The sequence below is a fragment of the Brienomyrus brachyistius genome, chromosome 2 (genome assembly GCF_023856365.1).
Source record: "Brienomyrus brachyistius isolate T26 chromosome 2, BBRACH_0.4, whole genome shotgun sequence".
Lineage (NCBI taxonomy): Eukaryota > Metazoa > Chordata > Actinopteri > Osteoglossiformes > Mormyridae > Brienomyrus > Brienomyrus brachyistius.
In genome coordinates, this window is record NC_064534.1 from 27,569,825 (window position 1) to 27,592,535 (window position 22,711).

Sequence of the window (22,711 nt, forward strand, 5' to 3'; positions counted from 1 at the left end):
TCTAATGGAGACGGTACCTACCATGGTAGACAAGGAACTGAATGCTGCCATTTCATACCTTAGGAATGGTCCTCCTGTATAGAGCTGTAGGGTGACATGTAAACGTCCGGCATGATAATAGTCAGTAAGCGGGGCACGTTCTCCACCTCAGCGCTTGGCAGTAAAGGATATTAGCATCGTGCCCTTCGTACATGTTCCATGATAGAAGCACGTATCCTGGATCTTATCTGGCTCTTTGAAAGAACAGTAATGCAAACCAACAGGAACTAATGGCTGACAGTAAAAGGGCCTGGACTCTCAATCTGATTATAAATCCCCTTTGAAATGTCACCAGAGTACCATGTTACATTGCCCAGAGTAAGCCAGTCCGAAACGGGTGCAAAATACTCTGCTTATAACTGTTTTCCCATGGATAACTATAATGCGAAATAGCACATGGATGGAGTTTTGTGTATAACTACATGTATGTATGCACCCATGTTTCTGAACAGCCCCCCCCCCCCCCCATCAGATATATACATGACTGCAGTGATCATTTATCAGGGTCCAGCAGCTGCCAGGAGGTGACTGGTGGAAGAATAAGCAGGACAGAGGGGAGGGTATATTCGTGACACCCACGCGTTTCTCAGCTCCGAAAGTCAACATTGTAGGAGGTTGCGTATCGGGGTGTCGTAGGGCTCTGGGCTTGGGGTCCACAGGGCCCCCCTTCATGATTTATGTAGCCTGTGAGATAATGGCGACACCTCAATGACCAGAATCCATCACCACCACTGGGGCAGAGGAAGAGGAGACCGGACTTTTCAACTAATGATCCACGAAGATGTATCAAAGGAAGGGGCAATTGTCCGTGACTGATTGTGTTTTTGCGCATCCAGACGATACCCACTTTAGCTTTGTAAACATGCCAGGATAGGAAAAACTAATTAAGCATTAGGGCTACATGTAACAATCCTCTATGATCATCTTCAACTGCACTTAAGCCACTTATCAGGGCAGAAGGCAGCTATTGGTGTCGTTTGGTTGTAAAAAAAAGTCATTTAATCAGCATTGTGATGTACACATGCTGCCCACTCTATTAATGAGTAGCTATGTGTTGTAATAGAGTGATGCATGTGTTGCACTGGAGTAATGATTCTGGGTTTTGGCATCTTCCAGGCCATGGGTGTTTACCTGTATGGGGAGCTGATGGTCCACGAGGATGCACATCAGCAAGCCCTCGCAAGGAGCTGCTTCTCTCAGGCCCAGGAGGAGATGGACCCAGCTGTGCGCAAAGTGGTGGAGGAGATGATCTACTGAGGTACTGCAGTGAGTTGTGTTCAGAAAGGAAAGGGTTAACTGGCCCGGTGGAACTGTGGGTGTTTCTGAGACCTAAGCTAATTCATAAGGCCTCTGCAGAACAGAAGTATTATGTCTGCCTTCTGCTGCTTATGGAAAACCGCAATGACGTTCCCCTTTTACCAGTAAACGCGGCGCATAACAGGGGAAACCTTTCAAACAGATGTGGGCCTATTTTTAAAAAATGCAGATGTGCTGATGTAGATGTACCACTTTGCCTTTTTTTTGTCCAAAGTGACACTTGCAGGAAAGTATTTCAGAGCATTTACAGACCAGAATGTTACAAAAAAACTTTATAACCTTTATAAAGAGTCTGAGTCTGAGGTGGTGGTAGTGCAACAGTAGTGGCCCCATACTGTCACATTTCTGAGTGTGGAACGTATTTCAAAATGTAACTACATTTCAATAACACTAGCATCTTGCTCATACATGACATGTAGTCGTGTAAGGAACACAACCTTAAAAAAAAAAAAAACGCATACAGTAAAATCCCGTGATAACGAATTTCAAGGGACCTGGCAAAACAGTCCATTATATCCAAAGTCCGTTACATCCAGAGTTGCCGTATGCCCAGAACACAACTACAGGAGACCATTTACTCATGCCACACCCCAGCAGACACACTTGTGATATAGATTGTTATATTGTACATGTAGTAATCCAACTTTACCTGACCAGATGCGTAACTCTTAATAATCCCGCCTACATATCTGCGCTGGATATGACCGGCACGCCACACGTCTTGTAGGCGGAGCCTGCATGTCCGTTATAGCCGAACAAAACTACAGCAATAAAAAAAAACTACTCTGGGGACCAAATTGTTTGTCCATTGTAAGCGAAATTCCGTTATATGCGAGTCTGCTATATCCAATGCATGTTCTTAAAGGCTCACGGCCGGGACCATAACTAGATTTTACTGTACTTCCATTTATACGATTAAACGTCATAAGGGGGAATAAGCATTAATAGCTCCTGCTATTATATCCATCCATCCATCCATTTTCCAAACCGCTTATCCTACTGGGTTGCGGGGGCTATTATATTTGTTTTTAATTTTACTATCACCATAGTGCTCACACGTGTTGTCGTGGACTGAGCAGGACCACCTTGATCCCTTCTGTATCACGGGGGAGAGAGGGGAGGGAGCAAAGGAGTGTTAAATAAGATCCTTGTTTTTCCACTTTGCCCTTATTAAAAAGTCCACCCTGAAGTCACTTGGCTACATTTCTTTAAAATTCCTCTTGAAGGTCAGACAACTTGCTTTCCCCAGTTCCACTGAAAGACCTTCACGATGCGTATACGAGAGGGGAGGACTTTGGAACACTTTCCTTAAACAAAACTGCTGATGAAAAGGGTGGGCAGGGTTTTTCTGGAGAGACTCCCTGCAAAACAAAACATCTTTACGGCGTCTGCTCACTGCCGTTTACCCTGAAATTCTTCCAGTAAACCAGTGTCATCAATAGCTAGAATTTGTGGACTTTTCAGGTCCATCGGTTCATTGGCCTTCCTCTGAAAGCAGGAGGGATTTTCTAGCTCTACCCCATCAAAAAACACAGACTGTTTATATGGCAACAATTATGGGCATAGCGAATAGCCTGCATATTAAGCTTCACTGTCATAGGTAAATGGTGAACAACCTCAGGGAAGAGAACCAATTCCCAGCAGTTAAATACATCTTTGTGGCAGACCTTGAGTGGTGAAAACAATTTTTTATCAAGATTTAAGACAGCATCACATAGCTGGAAAGTAACACAGTCAAAATTCTACACCACAGTAACCTCCCCCAAACGTAAATTATATATGGTAATTGTGCCCGTCTTTTTTGTTGTCCTACTGCAAAAAGGTTGCCTGGTGTATAGAGATGTGTACAGGAAAGAACGTGATGTGAAACCTTTAACTTGTATATTTTGTTTATGTATCTGATGGTAGCACCATCCTCAGTGCACAATATATGTGCCCCATCTTTCCGACCGCCATCTTTTACTTGTCCAAGGAGATCAGATTTAATAGGGGCTGAAATAAATATGACTTGGGAGCAGATCTGTACTAGAAGTAGTTCATTTTCAATGTATGTATTTCCCTTGGCTGCATTTAGAGTCCCTCTCGATCTGAGAGCGACAGTTAATGAGTGAAATATCCTGTTTAGCGGTGCGTGGAGAATTGGAGGAGAGGGAGATGGGGGCACTATGACTCTCCTTTCATGTCGGGGCTGTGTGGGTTCCTGGCGTGCTGATTTGTGACTTAAGATAAAAATCACATTGCCAGGGATTACCACATAACCACGACCTTGCCGGCTGTCATGGCAACCAGAGGCACCTTTAAAAACACCTTAAAAAAAAAACCTGATGATCCAGAAAGGCATCCCGCTGGAAAAACAAAGAGCAGAAGCTTGTGGGGCCCACATATGGCCTGTGAAGCGAGCGCTCGCTCGCTCTCTGCTCTGGAGAGAGCGAATCCCCTCACTGGACAGGTGCAGAGCTTAGCTGATTGGTGAACAGTGATTTATTTCCTCTTTGTTCACAGTGGCTAAGTTCTGCACCTGAGGAGGGCCCACGAAAAGAAGGGCTTGAGCTGGGGTCTAAGCGTCAAGCCTCCATCTCCATGGAAATGTGTCAGAAGCTATTGTTTCATTCTCTCCATTCCCGGACATATGCGATTATGACTAAATCTCACACATGCGGAGGAATTTGGTGCAGGACTCCTGACTGGACAGACTGGGGGGAGATTTGTTTTCAGACTTCTATCAGTTATTTTTTTTTTAATTGCATGGAGAGGTGAAATTTTTTGACATGGTGGCAATATTTTGGCACATCTAGCTAGGTTTGCTGTGTAGCGTCGCACTTATTTAGCCTTTTAAATGAGCTGGCTCTTTTTTGTAAACACACATGTCCCCCTCCATGGTTACAATGCCTGAACGAAGCAGTGAAAGGAAAGTGCTGTATCTGTGCTAGCAGAGCCCAGTGTGCGTGGGAGTTCCAGCATTAAGCCACGCCCCCCCCCCATTTGGCCCCCGCATCTCATGCTGGTTTACGACTGGCCATAAAAAACAAAACATTCTCACGCTGGGACTCACTCACAAGTATGAGGACATCACAACAAACTTCCATAAAGATGCAAATATAAGGGCCCATGGGTTGGGGGGACACAGCCATTAGCCAACGGCATCACACACATCTTAGGTACAGCCACCATTCACTGCAGTTGTTTACTTTTTACTTATGTGTTTTAAAGTGTCATTAACAGGTAAGCCAACTCTAAGTGTACGTTTCATGGGGTTAATCTTAAACGCAACTCATTCTGGAGACGGCATTAGTGATTAGCGTCTCTGTAGGTCTCGCTCTTGTCAAACTTTACATCCGTGCTTTACATTCATCCCACAAGTAAAGGAGAGGATTTTGTGCTGATCTTCATTCTGGATTAAACAGCAGACTAGGTGTTTAATATAAATAACAGCAGGCTGGTCAGCCGCTGCCATCCATCACTGTCAGGTGCTGCGTCTGTTTGCTGGAAGGATTAACGTTGTGTTTGTCATTTTCCTGTCTGCTCTATTTTGATGAAGTCATACATCAAGGGCACTGTGTTTTAAATTATTAAATGATGCTTTCCATAACCTGCTTGAGGAGCCCGGTTATTACTGCAGCCTGTGAAATCCATGCCCTGGAACAAACATTACGGATAATCCTGGTATCCCCACAGTCTGCAGCATTCAGTCCAAGCCATGGCACCACATTCGTCTGATGCATAAATACCTATTCATAACCAAAAAAATTCCAAATCGTATGATGTCAGTAAGGAGGCTAAACCACCCATAAAAACCGAACGTGGGGAGAGAGCACATGAAAGCGAACGCCGGTTTTGCCAGTTTAATAATATAGCAGCACTCTTAACCAAAATGGCTAAGTGTTGACAGATGTCTGCCTCCCAGAGCAGACATATCCAAGGCCGTGTTTACAGGTACTATAAACGACTATGCCTAGAAGCTTTCACAGAGGCCATTACGATCAGACCAGGGGTCTGAATGTGATTCGAAAGTACGGCAAATGGAAAATGAGGTGCTGGACTTGTGATAAAACACACCTCTGTTCGAGTCCCCAAACGAAGAAGCTAATTAAAATGAGTATCAATGAGGTAACTAGGTCACGTTGGGTAGCGAGGAAACACTTTACGGTGCAATCTGCCCAGATTCACCAGGCTCTTATTCTGATACTTAACTGCATTACCTCCTCTGCAGAGCATCTCCATGAAGGCACCTGGGCTTGATTTCTTTCCACCTTTTCCTCCTGCCAGCGCGGTCTGGAGCATGGCCCAGGTGTGGCCCTGCGACCTGCGAGCCCAGAGGACCAGGGCTTAGCCTCCTGTGCCTACTGAGCTGATAACAGTTCTACTTACATACTGGCTCAGTTCAGCAGGAACAGGAGTCTGGCCCCAGACACAGCCTGTCCCTAAAAACCCAAGTAGAACCCAGCAGAGACTCATGGATTCCGTCACCCAGTGTGGGAACATTGACTTCCGGTCTAGTGCCAGTACCAAAAGTTCCAGTACCAGAAGTGCCAAACCAGCTGGGGTACTTCTTTGGTACTTTGGGGTGGGACTTTTATTTTGTCGACTGGTTACGCAAATAGCCTGTCTCTGAAACACAATACAACCTCAACCTTGAAAACAGCTGCAAACTCAGAAAACAACAATAAAGTACAGTAACTATCAGGATGGCACAATAAACAAAATACCTTTTTAACCTCTTAATATACTACAACAACAATGATTTTGTTGTAAAAAAAATACTGGGCTATTCAGAAAGCAAAAAGGAGTTCATATATTTCTCGCAAATCATCTAGGAGTTATTTAAACAGCAAGCATGTCTCGGAGAACGCATTTAGCACTCATACATAAGCAGCGGGGGTAAACTTTAAACTGATTTGTAAACATATATTAGATATTCTATAAAAGGAATAATAATTAAAAGGTAGCTAAGGTTTTCTCTCGTACGACACCATTAAAAATGCTTTAGCGAAACAACCTTCTCGAGTACCAAAAGTGCGGTACCTGGCGCAGAGAAGAAGCACCCTATGTTCAGTCTGAAAAAGTCATTGCTCTTCTGGAGTGAGCATCTGTTTTGCTTACCTTGGCAGAAATTGATTTTAAAGGAAGAATACGGATGTGAATGTTTCTAGCATGAACAACACATTATGAAATCATATACACTGGTTAGACAATCATTCCTGTTAAATTAAGAACTGAAGAGGAACCAAACTCACCAAATCTGTGGACCTCCCAACAATGGAACAATGGACAGTGGATGAGGTCTATAGCAGACTAAAAGACCCCTATCGTAGGCCCTCATCTCCAGCCAGCGGGGCCGTGTTCCTGGCTGTGTACGAGGAGGCAGCCAGACGACAGCGCTGAGTCGCTGGACCTGTAAACCTTGGGCATACTGTAAGGAGCTCTGGGCTGCCCATGACACCTGTCTCTTCCTGTTTTCCAGGGACTGAGGGAGGCAGCAACATCGAGGAGAAAGCTACAGCTGGTCACTGGTGTTTACACCCTGCAAAATCACCCTACGGACAAGCTGTCTGCAGGTCCTGTCCAGCGGCACCCCATGGTGGAGATATGTTTTACCGCAATAATTTGGTCCTGTCAAGACCAGCAAGACGCCAGCCACTGTGAACATGCACTGTAGCTGCTGTAAAAGCCTACCTGACTCAAGATTGTTTGGACCAGAGGAAAAAATAATAAAGTTTTCAGGCCAAACTGAAGCGTTCCGCTTTTCTTTCCACGTTCAGACACTGAGGCGTGCAGGCTAAAGTGTTTACTTGGCTAGGAGGTCTGACAGGAGCCCCGGAGGGAGAAACGAGGGGCTGGGGGAGTGGGGGCTGCAGAGGTCTGCTTCTAGGAGCCACCGTTTGGCCACAGAAGACATGCATCACACTCTACCACCAGGAATGAGACGTGAGCTCTGAAGGCAACAGGCCGGTTGCTTCCTTGGATGGGGCCAGGAGTGTGGAGAGGGCTGGGCTGGGGAGGGATGAGATAGAGAACCCTGGACTGGGGCAGGAGCTGGTCACGCTAAGTTTAAAACCACCAAATCGGGAAAACCAAAACCGTCACTAGGGAGACAGAAAAACACTCTGAATTGAAATGCCGGATTTAATCATCCCTTTTATTTTCTAAAGTCTGTCGGGAAATCAAAGTAATGTTTAAAAAAAAAAAAAAATGCAGTCTACATTTTTATTGCAGCAGGGTAAATTTCACAGGAAGAGACGGAGCGACCGCCCTAACCATTCCCGGCTAAAAACGGTGTGTAGCTGGAAAACAGGGCATTTGGCAGGCTCACATCCCGAGGACCTCCGGTGGTAAAAGCGAAAGCAGCTGAACTGCCACACAAATGGCAGATTGTTTAGCATCTGTAACAAGGGCTGCATTTTAAAATGCAGGGGGATTTTTAAAAGTCAGGGGGATTCAAGGTTAAAAAGCAATTCCACCACAAGCCGATATCCAGCAGATATCTTACGATGCACCTGAGACATCTGAAGAATGTGCAGCCTCGACGGAGAGTGCCTGGGGCACGCCGCTGTTGGTGCCCGCCCGTACACATCGGAGAATGTCCCGAATTCTCCTCAGCCTGGGATCGGCTTCTCCTCCAGTTAGTCCACACTCAAAACTGGCGAGGAGTGTGATGGCATCATGAACCAAGCCTGAATGTACCTTCATCTGAAGAAGAAACAAGACATCAGGTCACACGAGCGCAGGGTTGTTCTGTTATGCTGCTGGGGGGAGGGAATTTCCCATAAAGCCCTCCTCTGACAGATAAAAGGAAATGGCTAATGACACGTTAAATGTGTCATTGTGTCATCTGGTGGGGGGGGGGCAATAAAACCAGGAATTGATAACAAAACAAGACAAAAAAGGAGCTAAAAGCATTAGCATAAGACTGACAGGAAGTTTCCTTTTTGCAGACGAGCCGCAGTCCCTTCCTCCCCTGAATGTTCCTACAGTGTGTCCTTCAGCCGTCGGCAGGCCTCGGGAGACGGACGACACTGGGGCGTGGGTGACACCGCAATGGGCCCCTGTTCCACACAGTGCTGGTTTTGTTTGTCAAATGAAAAGAACAATGGCCCTTTAAGTTCCGACGACAAACGTCTCCTGAATAAAACCACACCACAGGCATGGGACAATGCATGTATGTCAGCAGTGCCATTATCCCCGTGCACGGAAGTCACCACCAACGCAGGCTGAACGCTGGGGGGCCTGTCGCGACAGCGATTGTTTATTGAGCGGAATCGACAGTCCCTTTGCTGGCGAGCTGATGGTCTCTGGCTGAAGTGGGGCCAGTTAGAAATGTTTGCTGTCAGTAGGACCCTGCCTGTCTGGTTCCAACCCTAATCACTGGAAGTTTGGACACAGGCTGCCAAACATTCAGCATCTGCCCTGGAAAAATGTGTTCCAGGCCTACCTGCTGGTGAATATGCATGAGTGGGAAAAAGCAGCAATGGGCTGTTTGTCGAGAACGGGGGGGGGGGATGGGAGGCTCACCACGTCAAGCAGTTCCACAGCTGCGCTGACAGGCTCTGAGAAGGCGCAGAAGCTGACCGAGAGCCGGAGGAGGAGTCCAGCCGTGGAGGGGTGCTGAGAGTGGGCGGTCAGCAGGCCCACCAACACCTGGATGTGTTCCTGCTGACGAGGCGGTGGGGGCGGACAGGCGCTGCAGAACAGAGCTCTCAGGTGTAATAAGGCCTCTTCAGCTGCAGCCTGCAAGTGACCCAAAGCCTTCAGCAACACAGGGGACCACCAGCCTGCCTTCACCCCCCAGCTACAAAATTTGCCTGCTGTAGCACTTCATTGCATCCAAATGTAAAAATTCAATGAGACTGATTGATAGTTAAACTATATGAAGCTGGATGTGACTGGAGAATCCTAGGTTTGACTGTCACCTCAGCAAACACACTAACACAGCTCTGTTTGACGTGTAGAGGCCATGAGCACATCTGGCCAAAGGTAATCAGTCATCGCGAGGGTGAAAGCACCAACACATACATAATGGTTACACTGTCCCAGTGAATTGCCAGCATCTTGATTAAACATAGAACATGGAAAGCGACTGTAAGCCAAACTAAAAGCTAAATATTGACATGCGTTAAATGCTGGATATTGAATGCTGTACTGCATACAGGATTTCAAAGGGTTGGAAATCCTGGGAGAGAGTGCGGACATGTAGAGAATAAGAGAGAAAGAAGGAGACAGACAGGCAGGCAGGCAGGCAGACTCACTAGTGCCTGGGTCCTTCTATGCTCATTGTCATCTGGGTGATGATAGAACATCAACAGCCAAACCAGAGGAGCAGAGACCTGGGGATCAGATTTGACGAGAAGCTGGCCTGCCACATCCACCCAGTGCCCATTCTGCACCAGCAAGAGCCAGCTGTCAAATGGACCACAGCGCCACCTGGATGGAGGGACAAGCCAAGTGCAGCGACTGGGTCACAAAGGGGAACATTTAAGTTCACAAGAAAAAGAGCATAGCGAGGGCTTTTTTTTTGTTTCCACTTGTTTGTTTATTTCTCGTAAGCTATTTGGTCTTCATCTGCCGAATCCCTTTCCAGGTCCCCCTGGAAATGTTGCCCTATACGTGGATGAGGACACCCTGTTCTGCAGGCCTCAGCTGCTCCTCCCCACCCAGCACCATCCTAATCCCCACACAGTATTTACATCAGCCAAATGCCATGAGGCCCAGTCGCTACCGCCTGCCCTGTCTGTCAGGGGGGGCCCAGACAGGCACGCACATCTACAGCTGGAGTCGCACTCCCAATGGGAACTGCGTCAGTGCCGTGCTCACGGGGCCCGCACCCCACGGCGCCTCGCCGGCTGCCACGGCCCCCCCTGCCACCCCCGCCACAACAGTCGGGCCCACGACACATTTTCCCACCATTTCGGAACGCTGGGGAATTTCACAAGGATCCCTAAATGGAGCCGTTAATATAATGGCCAGAGTTAAAAGCTGCAGCTGGGCTGGGTAGATCCGCGGCGATTGCTCTCCTGAGCCTTATCCCTTAGTTCTGTAGTAACTGCATGCATTTTTTTTTGTAGGGGGGGGATAGCTGCCTGTTGCTCTTCCATCCCAACAGTGGTTAGCAGAAGGCCAGCAGAAGGTCAAGTGCATTCATAAACGCAATTTGGGTAGTAGAGAGGTATTCTGTGCGTCCCTCAAATGTGGTGGAACTGGGTTTGGGGGGGTTTGCTTCATTAAAAACTCGATTCATTAAGATCAGCCGTCACCGGTACAGCGAATAGCAACATGTCCTACAGGCACACTTTGGTGCGAAGCAATAAGCAGAAACACACGGATACACACACAGCTTACAAACCTCACCAAGTGCAGACATCACACGTGACTCCATAGCAAATGGATAGACCAGTGGAAAATTACAGGTACCACACCATTCAAACACAGCAACTATGCTGTTCCTTATTTGCTAATTGGTTGTTTGGTTGTTTTCTAGGCCACAAAGCAGACCAGGATTAGCAGATGGACAGATGGTTGTTTTCACAATTTACATGCGTCCTGAAGTAATAAAACATTCAAACGATGCAGTGAGGAATGTAAGAAGCAGGGAAGCTCCGCCGTTCACCTTGCGTCTGCTGCCTCGTCGTGCCCCCTGGGCATCTGAAGGCAGCGGCTGATCCAGACCAGGTGTGCAGGCCATGCATCCTCAGGCAAATCTGCAGGCAAGAGGACATCACACCTGTGTGTAGCCTCACACGCATCACGCGAGCCACGGAGATAGACGCTGCACCCACCATTAAATATAATCTGTTCAAGTTCAAGGGGATAAGAGGCATAGGGTGGAAAAAAACAGTCAATTATGTAAAAGTAGTATGGCAAGTCTATGTTACAGCAGCTAACATGAGCGTTAAATCATACACATGTGAGGGTTCAGAGCCTAAGCAGACAGCCCCCCCCCCATCATCCTGAATCCAACAGCCACTTCATCACAATCTGAGAGTGAAATACTGCTGCTCAGGGTACCGTAATGTATAGAGGAAGAGCTGAATTTAATTCCCCTCCTGAAACTTCTTCATATTGAATAACAGAATGTGAGTGGTAGCCATATATGCCTTCATAGTCATCAAATGTTTTGGTTTTTTTTTTTTACTGGGAAGGCAGGAAGTATGATCTTGAACACTTTGAACTGAACCTCCAGGTTAATGGCGCAAAGAAACCAGGGTCGGCAATAAAGCTCAACCATAACCCTACAATTAATAATGCAAGAGTTACTGTATGTTAGGAATTTAAAACTGGAGGCAGGCCATGTGGTTCCCTCCTAGGACCGTACCTGTGGGACGCTGCACCAAGGGCATGAGCACGGACACAGGGACGCTGGGGAAGAAGGCCGTCAGGGGCAGCCTATCCTGCAAAGACAGGGTACACCGTCACTGCCCCGATCACCAGCGACGCACTGTAAGTGCCAATACGCAAATGTCATGCTGATTACCGTCTCTCTGCCATTACAACTGCATCTGCATACATTATTCCTGATCTGTTAGTGCCCTAGAATTGAAATTCACTGGGACTCTCTGCAGGAGATCTTTTTTCAAAATTACCTCCGATTACTTTCACCTCAAAATTTTAAGGTGACTGAAGTACTCTGTGTGTGTGTGGTAAAACAGCACTGGCTGGGTGAGCCCAGTGGGGGCTGACATATCATGCGCCAGACATGGGGGGGAGGGGGGTTGCATCACACCTGACCACAGTCAGTCAGTGTCCTGTGGTCGAGATATTTAAGTATGACCGAGACACGCCGGCAAAACCTAGAATCTCGTCCACGATAAGCTGCTGAATGAGCACCTAAAAATGACACTGATGCCTTCAGGAGTCTACATGAAGCACCCTGCTTCAATGGATCAAAATGATATTTTATGATCTACCTAATTTAATCCAAGATGAAGCAAGGGGAATTTTTTTTGGTACAACACAATTGGAAACAAATATTTTAGTCAGACAATGACCTCATCTGTTCTCTGCTGTCAGATCATCTCCTTTCTGTGGCCGTCTAACTCTTTTGAAGACGCTTCCCCTCAATCCCACTGTGGTTTGGAATTACAGACCAGACTCTGTTCTCCATTCTCTCTCCATAACTGTAGAACTTGTTGCCACGAAACTGTCCACATTTCTTTCCTGAATCAGTGTGCGTTACGCCTTCAATATGAGACTTAGTGGAAGCAGCCCACCCTGCGATTTCCGTGACTCCGGTTTATTCTCGTGTCGGTGGATCTGTCCCCACAGTAAACCATCAAATCCTTACATCTCAGCTTAACCTACAAATCAAACTAACTGAGCTCCCCTGCTATGCTGGTTACCTTCTCTGCCTGGGTCCCTGTGCCTAACCTTTTTATTGGTGTACCACAGAGATCAGTACCGGGTCTCCAAACTCAATTCTCGGTTTGCGAGGTGCCGCAGTTTTGGTCATTTCCTCTCATACCGCTACTCTCTTGATGACACACCCCCATACCTGTATCCAGACACTCACATCCTTGACATTCCCACCAAATGACAGAACTCAATCAACTAACCTGTCAGATTGTCCTACAGTGTCCAGAGTGTACTAGACAGTTCATCATCACACCACCCTTCTAAAGAACTTGATCACCAAAGTTGTGTACAATCCCCTCAGGAACAAACTGCCACCGCGTTTATGGATGAGGATGGCATTGCCAGGGTGATCCAGTGTTCTGGATCTGGTTTGTATTTAAGCCAGACAGTTCAGTTTCAGCACAACTGGACCATGGCATATTTAGCCAAACCTCTTCAGTCCTCAACAAGCCTTTTTGCTAAGTCTTTTTTCCCTCCTACAAGGACTTTTTAAGCCTTTTTTTACCACTCCCCCATACTGGCCATAAAACTGGAATACCTTGGCTATTGTGGGCTCATGGGCAGCTTTCCCAGCTTGGTCATGGAGCTGTTCAGGGCTGCCGCTGGCATCTGGGTGACCCCTCTGCTCAATGCCTTTATCTCCAACCTGTGCGTCTGGGACAGCGGCCTGTGCTTGGCGGCCTGCGCTTGGGCAGACTGTCTGTAGCACGGTATCCTCCCTGTTTCTTAATGTCTGCCTTTGTTTTGTTCCAAGAGACAATTAATACCTCTGAAAAGTCTCTGCCAATCTTGCTGTTTTTTTCCTCGACCCCAGAAATGTACAGAAAAGCCCCCGTTTTCATATTGGCAGATGGTTTGAACATGCTACTCAAAGTGTGTTTAAGATTTATTTAACTCAAAGACTGGGCTGTCAGTTGTTTGCATTCAGCACCGGTTTTCTGGTGATAAAGTTTCCAGTGATGAAAATAATAAAGTAAAGAATTCAGTCAGCTGTGCAGCCAGAGCGGTGTAACAGCCCATTTAAATACATCAAACGTTCCAGGCATTTAGAAAATATATTTTAAAAGTCCATGGTGTTGAAGACTGTTTATGGGCACCTTGGGGATGAGAAGCGAAACCCAAAAAGGCAGGTGGACAGACAAACCCCCCTGGGGCGACCCCTTCAGCTGAGCACACGGCTCGTGGTGCATCTCCACTCTTTCACATCAGACTTCACAGAGAAGCATTGAGCAGCGGCCATACAAGTAATGTGGTGCCATCTAGTGCTCATTTCGGGTTAAATATGAATTACAAGAAGCAACTAAGCCATCTGTGAACATGGAATAAAACGATTTATTCTGGGTATATTTTTCAAAGTACTAACTTTCATTCATATATTTTATGTTTCTCCCCCTCCCCAGCTGTGTAAACCCCAGTAAAAAAACCACAGACTCCTCACACTTTGTGAGCAGGGAGTCTAGTGTCAACTCAGGACAAACACATGATGTCAATCAACACATTATAATGAATGTTTTAAGGGTTGTAAGAAAACAGTGAGGTTATTATGGTGTGGACTAAGCATTTCTGGGGCAATGCTATGTGGGAAGCTACGTGTGTAAAAAGGGGGTGTGAGATAAGGATCAGAATGTAAAAATATGCTGAAGAGGTAGGATTCTGCCATACATCTTGAAATATAAAGGCAGTAGAAAGGCTTTAAAATGATGGGTAAGGTTATGTAGAAAAATGAGCATTATGTACATTATTACATGTAAAGATGAAAAATGCACTGTAATGTTTAAATTACAAGGTGGGTTCAGATTTTACAGGTAAAAATGGGCGGGTAGTCGTCTCATGTGACGACACTTGCATAAATCACGTGTAGAAGAGCTGCTGAGGTTTCTGCACACTGAATCCGACATGCAGAAACAGGAGGGAGAGGAGCCCGAGAGCCGGAAGGGTGACATAAAAGTGGCCTGGTATGGGCAGGCTGGCGTTTATGATGCCTACCTGCGGCTCCACCTGTCCCCGTGCCTGGAGGAAGCAGCATGTGAAGGCTTGGAGGAGAGAGCGCAGGGCCTGGTTCCCAGAAGCCCCCCGCAACGCGGCCCTAGGACAGTCAGACAACAGCAGCCTATCGTGAAGACTGGGCATGCAAATAACCTTGTGATAAGCAGCTGAGCGATGACAGCGGTAAACGAGCCACCAATCACATGGCTGCTTAATGTTCAAACCCAGTGGACATAACCTGATGTAGGACATTCATCAGTACTCATCCCAGGCATATCTAACCCTGGGGCCACGGATAAATGGCAGGTACACGAGACCTCCTCAGAACACCTAAAAAAGTAAGCGGTGTGTTAGGCATCAGATCTCAGATGAATTATGCTTCCTTAAGAGGAGGTTACATACTGTACGTTCACTGTGGTCCAAGAGCAAATATGACACTCATGAAAGGATACCGTCAAGCACACAAGCTAAACACAGACACAGGATGTCTCTCCATCTGTCTTCATGGCAGCTGAAGAATTCGGGTTCATTCTGAGGTGACTGAAGTCATCTGAAACATGACACGAACTGGCAAACCCAGAGACAAGAATAGACTTACTCTACCCAGATGGATGGTAACCAATCAGATTACAGAATATGATAGACAGGAGATTACTGGTCATCAGGTCATCACTCTACCCCGTTTCGGGTCAAGGTGGAAGCAAGACGTACACTTAACAAGCAACAAATGCCCAACCAGCGAGATACCATTAACAAGCAATCCACTACACAACAAACAAACAAATAATAAACAGACAGATATAGACAGACAGACGGATGGATGGACGGACAGATAGACAAAAACACAAGTAAAAAAAGAGAGAGAACCCTAAAAAGAAGTTAATGCACAACAAAAAGGGAGAAGGGCATTGAAAAGAATAACTACAAAACAGTCCTTTCAGTCCACAACAGCACCCTGTGGATTATGAAAGAAACATAAAAAGCAGGTATGATTTGTCTTTAAAGCCTTGGTTTGTAAGAGCAGGTGTTGGGGGGGCAGGGAAATAGAGGTAGAGTGGTACAAAGAGCACAGTGAAATGCAGCCCTGCTGATAATGAAGGAAAAGCAGAGGAACCCCAGCCTTCCATATGAAGTGATTGGTTAAGAAAACGCGTCTCTGTCAGGGCTCCTATAAAACGCTGTCTGTGAGGGAAATGCCTCACAGGACATTTGAGTGAGGGTTACCTGCCTTTCAGACCAGGGCCATGACAAAAGGGCATACAGCCTGAAATACTGGGATATAATTCGGGCTTGGCTGCAGAGCCGAGGAGCTGTAGGAAGAAGCAGAAGCCCGTCTGCAGACCTGTCGCCAGCCAAAACTGGGACGAGGTCGGAGAGTATGAACGAGGAAGCTCACGGCTTCACGTCCTCACAGTGGGCTCGGCCTGGGCACTTCGCTCCTTTCCCATTTTTTAGGGCAAAAGGGCATATTATGACCCTCCGTCTACTCAGATTATTCAGCGCTGGTTTCATGAGCAGAACACCGTTTTACAGACCCATTCGCCTCTTACCTGAAAATATCATTGACCACGAGGAAGAGGGGACAAGAGAGGGCAGAGGCTCTTGGCTGAAAGGAGAGAGAGAGAAGGAAGGATTTGTTGGATTTCAAGAAAGCAACTGAAAACAACATCAATACTGCCATTTATTTACTACTGTCTTGCTTTTGGATTTACTAACTATAGCAGAATCCCCCGGGATTTTTAGATTAAGAGACCATACTCAGTGACTACCTGCTGTCATGCTGGGGCTGCGTGACACACAGGCGTGTTTAATATGTTTATAAAGAAACTACACATAATGGATAATCTAAAATGCATAAACATTTGCTAATTCTACATGCAAAGTGAATACTGTGGATGTGTATACACTAGAGGGCAGCAGAGAGTTAGTGTGGCATCTTTAAAACCAACAAGGGTGCCTAAAGCTGCACGTACTAATTCTCATCGTCTCCATGCATCTTTCTCATTGGATGATTTGTTTCTCCCACTTGGTGCATGTACGCACAAATGCCAGCTTCCAGTATTACTAATGCTAAGTTCAGAGTACGTCATTTTAGCCCCGTTTTTCTGCTCGCCATCAATTTTTGGAAATTGCCAACAAACCCCCCAGATTGGAGGCAAATCGGTGCTCAACTGCTATGCATGAACTGTTCACAATGTGACGCGACACGTCAGCGATGCAGACGACCATCAGATATCTAGCATGGCAATTTATATGGACCTGTTGGCAACGCCTACTCCTGTAGGTCTGAAAGGTGCCACGACTGGCAATGAATGCGGTAACAAGCCACAGCCAATGAGAGTGCAAGACACAGGGTGAGGCAAAACCCAAGCGAGGAATTTAAAAAGTCGTAAAAACTTCAGGTTCTTTAAGAACTGTTCTTAGTGTTCAGGGATTCTCTCTCTCTCTCTCTCTCTCACACACACACACACACACACACACACACGCGCGCGCGCGCGCGCGCGCGCACACGCACACACGCACACATAAAATGAGTTTGAATGAGAAATGGTGGTAAATAAATAGGAAACAGTCATTGACAAAGTTAGAAATAATCATGTTTGAGATTAAAATACACTGGTGACTGCGGTTCACGAACACAATCCGTTCCAGGAAAATGGTCGTAAACCAATTTGTACGTGAACCAAGGCAAATTTCCCCATAGGAAAGCATTGAAATTTGATCATTTCGTTCACAAGCCTACCAAATAATAATTCTTGTTAATTAATTTTCTGGTTTTTATAGTAAAAACTTTAAAGGAAAAACACAATATAGTGCAGACCGAGGCATCGTAGGAGCAGAGAGAGACAGTGAAGACTTGCTTGCTAGGGAAATCACGCTCTTTAACAGTCCTTAACCCTTGTATTGTTGTTGTTGTTAATGGTTGCATTTCCCTATTGTCGCGCGTGTGTTTGCCCGTGTCTTGTGTGTACCCGGTCCGATCCTCGCATGTATTTAGTGTGTGCAAATCCTCCACCATGTGTGTATCTTGCAGTTCAGCATCTTACAACCTTGTGTTTCCCGTCTGTGTATTTGGGTTTTGGTGCTCGTTGGATGCCTGTTGTGGTCCTTCTATTTACAAATGCATGCGGCGCATGCGGGGCATGCTGGGACATGTGCCCCGCCGGTGCTACACTAGTATAAAAAAAGGAACCTGGTCGAGGAATCTGTTCTTCAACCAAATTTTGTACGCGAACCAATGCATTTTTTTCACTAATTTTTGGTCATGAACCAAAATGTTCGTCTCAGTGTTTGTGAAACGAGGGCACCACTGTAATCGTGTTCTTCAAACTTTGCTTTCATCAAAGAGTCCTCCATTTGCAGTAATTACAGCTTTGTAGAACTTGGACATTCTATATTTCAGTTTATTGAGATAGTCTGACAAGATTTCACCCCATGCTTTCTGAAGCATCTCCCACAAGCTGGTCTGGCTTGATGGGCACTTCTTATGTACCATTTCGGTCAAGCTGCTCTCATAACAGCTCAACAGAGTTGAAATCTGGTGAGTGTGTTGGCTACTCCATTATACACAGAATACCAGCTGACTGCTTCTCCTAAGTAGTTCTTGCATAGCTTGGAACTTTGTTTGGGTCATTGTCCTGTTGTAGGATGAAACTGGCTCCAATTAAGCACCATCCACAGGGTATGGCATGGTGTTGTAAAATGGAAAGTCTTCCTTCTTCAAGATCCCTTTTACCTGTATAAATGTCCTACTTTACTATCACCAAAGCAGCCCCAATCCATCACATTGCCTCCACCATGCTTGACAGATGTCGTCAAGCACTTCTCCAGCATCTTTTCACATGATCTGCATCTCACAAATGTTCTTCTTTGTAATCCGAACACCTCAAATTTAGATTCATCTATCCATAGCACTTTTTTTCCAATCTTCCTCTGCCCAGTGTCTGTGTTCATTTGCCCATCTCAGTCTTTTCTTTTTATTGGACATTCTGAGATACGGCTTTTTCTTGGAAATTCTTCCTAGAAGGCCAATATCCTGGAGGTGTTGATGGTGAGACTGGTCTTTTGCAGGTACTATTTATTGAAGCTGCCAGTTGAAGACCTATGAGGCATCTGTTTCTCAAACTACACACTCTAATATATTTGTCCTCTCGCTCAGTTGTGCACCGGGGCCTCCCTCTCCCCTTTCTATTGTAGTTAGAGCCAGTCTGCGCTGCTCTGTGAAGTGAGCAGTACACAGCATTGTACAAGATCTTCAGTTTCTTGGCAATTTCTCACATGGAATAGCCTTCATTTCTCAGAACAGGAACAGACTGATGAGTTTCAGAAGAAAAATCTTTGTTTCTGACCATTTTGATCTTGTGATCCAACCCACAACTGCTGATCTGATGCTCCTGATATTGAACTAGTCCAAATAAGGCCTGTTTTATTGCTTCTTTAATCAGCACAATTATCATTGCAATTGCAAAAGGGCTTTCTAATGATCAATTAATGATCAATTAACCTTTTAAAATGATAAACCTGTATTAGCAAACATACAAGTGACCCCAAACTTTTGAATAATAGTGTGTGCAAGCGTCATCTTGGACAGAAGTGCCTCCCTGATACTAAACCCAGATAAGTAACCCGTATCCAGTAAAGAGAAGGAAAGACACAAAGAATTAATACTTAGCCCTAACCCTAACCCTAACCCTGTTCCTTTTTGTCGTTCCAGCAAATTTACTATATTACGCATTTTAACCCTTCTTCAGAAAACAGAATGTAAATTGTGAAGACAGGTTTTGCAGAAAGTTAAATGGGTGTTTGATAGGTGTTTTGATGGCCCAATAACAAAAATTATTACAGTATAAAATGGGCATATAGTTAAATTTGATGGCTTTTTAATGCCCTAATCACAAAAGTGAAAAATGGAAAAGCACAAGTACGTGTTGTAGATGTATGCAGTAAATAAATACGACCTGCGAAGGAAATATGATCGTATTGCACTTTTTCTAACAAACTTCAGGCCCTCATTTTAATATATGAAAGGAGTACGGTAAGTCAGTAACACATTCTCAGCCTTGATAACTAAGAGTCATAGGGTGTGCTTATGTATAAGGTACGCTTACTTGTCAAGGAAATTTATACAACCAGGAGTAGTATCCTTTGACAAAATCCATTTCAGTATCATGAACCTGTCTGAGAAAATTATGACTCAAACTGACCTGCACCACGATAACTGGGGTTATCAGTCATGCTGCGCTCTGCATGAGCCTTACAGGTGCATGTGCCTCTACAGGGTGAAAGCTACGTGTGTGCTCCATTACTCTATTGGTCTTCACTATTCCCTTAGAGTCACACAGTCTTTATATTATCTACACTATATGAAACACAACCAAACTTCGCGAAGCAAACTGTAAACAGACTTGGTGTGAGCAAAAGTGATAATTCAAAGTACCGACTAAACTGAAGACTGAAGCCTTGACCCACTGTGACCACTAGATGTCAGCATTGTACTGCAATGACAATGAAATTCATGGCCTGCAACAGATGCCTTATTACAAGAATAAGTCTAATAATTTTGCAAATACTCAAAGTTCAAAGGTTTTTTTTCCCATAATATTTCTGCACTGTAGCGTGACACATGTTTTAAATCTAAAACACATAGAATTTCCCATAGTAAAGATCAACAGCTGTTTTAAAAGTACTGTACACATTAAGCTAGGATTATAAAGCCAGCAGTGTTTCTAATTAATCGCACCCCTTCTTCTCAGCACTTGGATGAGTGAGGAGAGCCTGGAAGCGACTGAAGGCCCCTCCTTGTGTGCCTCTCTCCTTCAGCAATCAACGACAGTCGGCACTCATCTGACCAGTAGAGAGGCTGCTGGGAAAGAGGTTTACTGCCCCGGCCCAGCCCCAACCCATTAAGCAGACTATTTCCACCCCACCTGAACTACATGGGGAATTTCAGATCACGTTTTAACCCTCCGGTGTTCAAGCTAAGCAGTGCTTGCCATTAAAAAAAATCTTAATTTGCTGGTCCAATAAAAAAAAAAAAAGTTATATAAAAAGCACCAGGTAGTGTAATTTACCCCCCACCCAGAGCGGAAAGGAGAAGGGGGGGGGGGGTTCTGAGGGGCTCTTACGGAGCACGCGCTGTGCCTTCAGCAGCGCCTCGTGAAGCCGCTCGGCATTATGAGCGCAGGACGCAGTGGGATAAAACCCAATATTGCTCTACCACACCACCCTGGGCCAGAACCTCCATGACTCACAGCAGAGAGGGAAGCTACTTTATTTATTATATTTTTTTTCAGGGTTAATCACATCTAATATGATTGTGGGGGCAACCAAAGGCATGGTTTAAATTTATTATAAGCAAGGAACTGCTACCCAGCTACGAGATCATGGATCAGTCCAAACCTAGAGGGGGTTCAACTCAAAAAACAAATTAAACCGGGAATCCGGCACGGCTTGGCCATCCAGCAGCAAGTTCATCAGCACTGTTGTGCCGAATGCCCCCACCTAGTGGCCAGCAGTTTATTACAGCCGCTTCCTATCTCTGGCTTTGGACAGAGAGCATGAGGCTTCTGCAGAAACATCTCTGTAATGCATTTAATTTTCCTCCAGTTCTGTGAACAAGGGATCAAAAGCACGAAAACTGGAATCATGTAAAAGAATGTTTCGGCGAGATCTTGGTGTACCCTAGTGAAAACAGATGTCTTTAGCGAAGGCCTCCTTACGCTACGCTAACACTTCGGGAGGGTCAATTACGCCACTTTGAAAACATCCTGTCTTTTGGCAACTTGGCGGCTGGAGTCACTGTTTATTGTTATTGGATTGAAACTTCTGAAAAGCTGAAAACAGGAACATGAAACTAATTTCACGTTTCCCGTCCCTGACTGCAATTTAAACAACCTCCACGAGACGAAAATGGAAAGAAATGTGTCAGGCTGAAGCGGGTCGGCGGGCGACAGCGGAACCACCGAGCGCGGCGGGCCCTCGCGTGAAAGAGATGGCATGGAAGACTGGGGGCGGGGGGTGTGTGTGGAGGGTAAGCTGGGGCGCCGATGAGGTCGTTCCGTGCGCAGCAGAGGATGATTTGAGGGCCTGTTCATTAGGGAGTGGAAGCCATCAGTGCCCCATAGCTGTGAACTTCAGCAGACCCTCCTGGAGGAACCAAACTGGCCTGATTGATGTAAACTTGTCTAAAGCTTCCTCATTGGATAAATCATTTTCAATTCTCTGCCTCCCAGAAACCCCCTAGTGTTCACATATTATATACCACCTATTTCTACACAAGCAGGTGACACAGTTTCATTAATAAACCGGTTTACACAGTAATGCACACACCAGATCAGACGGCCTCTACCCAGCGAGATCCCGCACGGACATACCAGTAGAGAGCCAGTGACCTGCTCCTCCAGCTCCTGCATGGACGGCCGCGGGTCTGAGAGCGCCGACTCCAAAAGGTGTAGCACGGCTCTCTCCAGGCTGACGAGGCTGCGACTCCACAGTGCCACCACCGCCCGCTCCTCCAGGACCAGCCTCTGACTGCCCGTGTAGCAGAAAGCGGCACCGGCGGGTGAAGCGTAGCATTAGGGTCTCCAACCTCATTACCAAAAGCAGCCATGGTGGTCAGTGCAGCTCTCCAGATGAGCTCCTAAACCTTTAAATTGCCTAGTGTGCTTGACTCTGGAGGGGTGTGTGCCCTGCAATTGCCTACAGCATCCTATCCAAGGTGATTCCTGCCATATACCCTGTGTTGCCTAGGATAGGCTTCAGCCCCCCGCCCGCCCGCCCACCCTCCCCCCCCACCCGCCCGCCCTATAACAGAAGAAGTTGGAAAACGGATGAGAAAAGATCTCTACTTTAAGGAGTTTATGAAAATCACAGCCTAACTTTGTCCAGAAGTTAAATTTATCACTGCAACCCATGAGCAGACACTTTTATCCGAAGTGGAGTACGATTGAGGAAACAGGATCAGCCAGGCGCTGGAACAACTGGGGTTAGGAGCCTTGCTCAAGGGCGCAGTGATGACATCACTCTG

The 22,711-nt window shown here is 46.0% G+C and overlaps 2 protein-coding genes across 6 annotated transcripts in view; one reads left to right on the forward strand and one right to left on the reverse strand.

Annotated features, from left to right (window-relative positions):
- Positions 1–7,083, forward strand: part of LOC125709792 (aminopeptidase O (putative)) — a 64,404-nt gene extending 57,321 nt beyond the window's left edge. For all 3 annotated transcript variants that reach the window (XM_048978654.1, XM_048978672.1, XM_048978663.1), the window contains exons 16-17: positions 1,156–1,297; positions 6,818–7,083. In XM_048978654.1, coding sequence (XP_048834611.1) covers positions 1,156–1,296 — 141 coding nt within the window. In that variant the 3' untranslated portion in view covers position 1,297; positions 6,818–7,083. The remainder of the gene's footprint in view (positions 1–1,155; positions 1,298–6,817) is intronic.
- Positions 7,084–7,478: 395 nt separating this feature from the next.
- The window catches only part of fancc (FA complementation group C), a 35,271-nt gene continuing 20,038 nt past the window's right edge, over positions 7,479–22,711 (reverse strand). For 2 of the 3 annotated variants that reach the window (XM_048978694.1, XM_048978685.1), the window contains 8 exons: positions 22,059–22,215; positions 16,236–16,291; positions 14,686–14,785; positions 11,663–11,738; positions 10,958–11,048; positions 9,600–9,774; positions 8,866–9,081; positions 7,479–8,043 (listed from right to left, as the gene is read on the reverse strand). In XM_048978694.1, coding sequence (XP_048834651.1) covers positions 7,840–8,043; positions 8,866–9,081; positions 9,600–9,774; positions 10,958–11,048; positions 11,663–11,738; positions 14,686–14,785; positions 16,236–16,291; positions 22,059–22,215 — 1,075 coding nt within the window. In that variant the 3' untranslated portion in view covers positions 7,479–7,839. Of the gene's footprint in view, positions 8,044–8,865; positions 9,082–9,599; positions 9,775–10,957; positions 11,049–11,662; positions 11,739–14,685; positions 14,786–16,235; positions 16,292–22,058; positions 22,216–22,711 lie in introns of those variants that run through there. The other variant, XM_048978703.1, reaches the window with a different exon arrangement.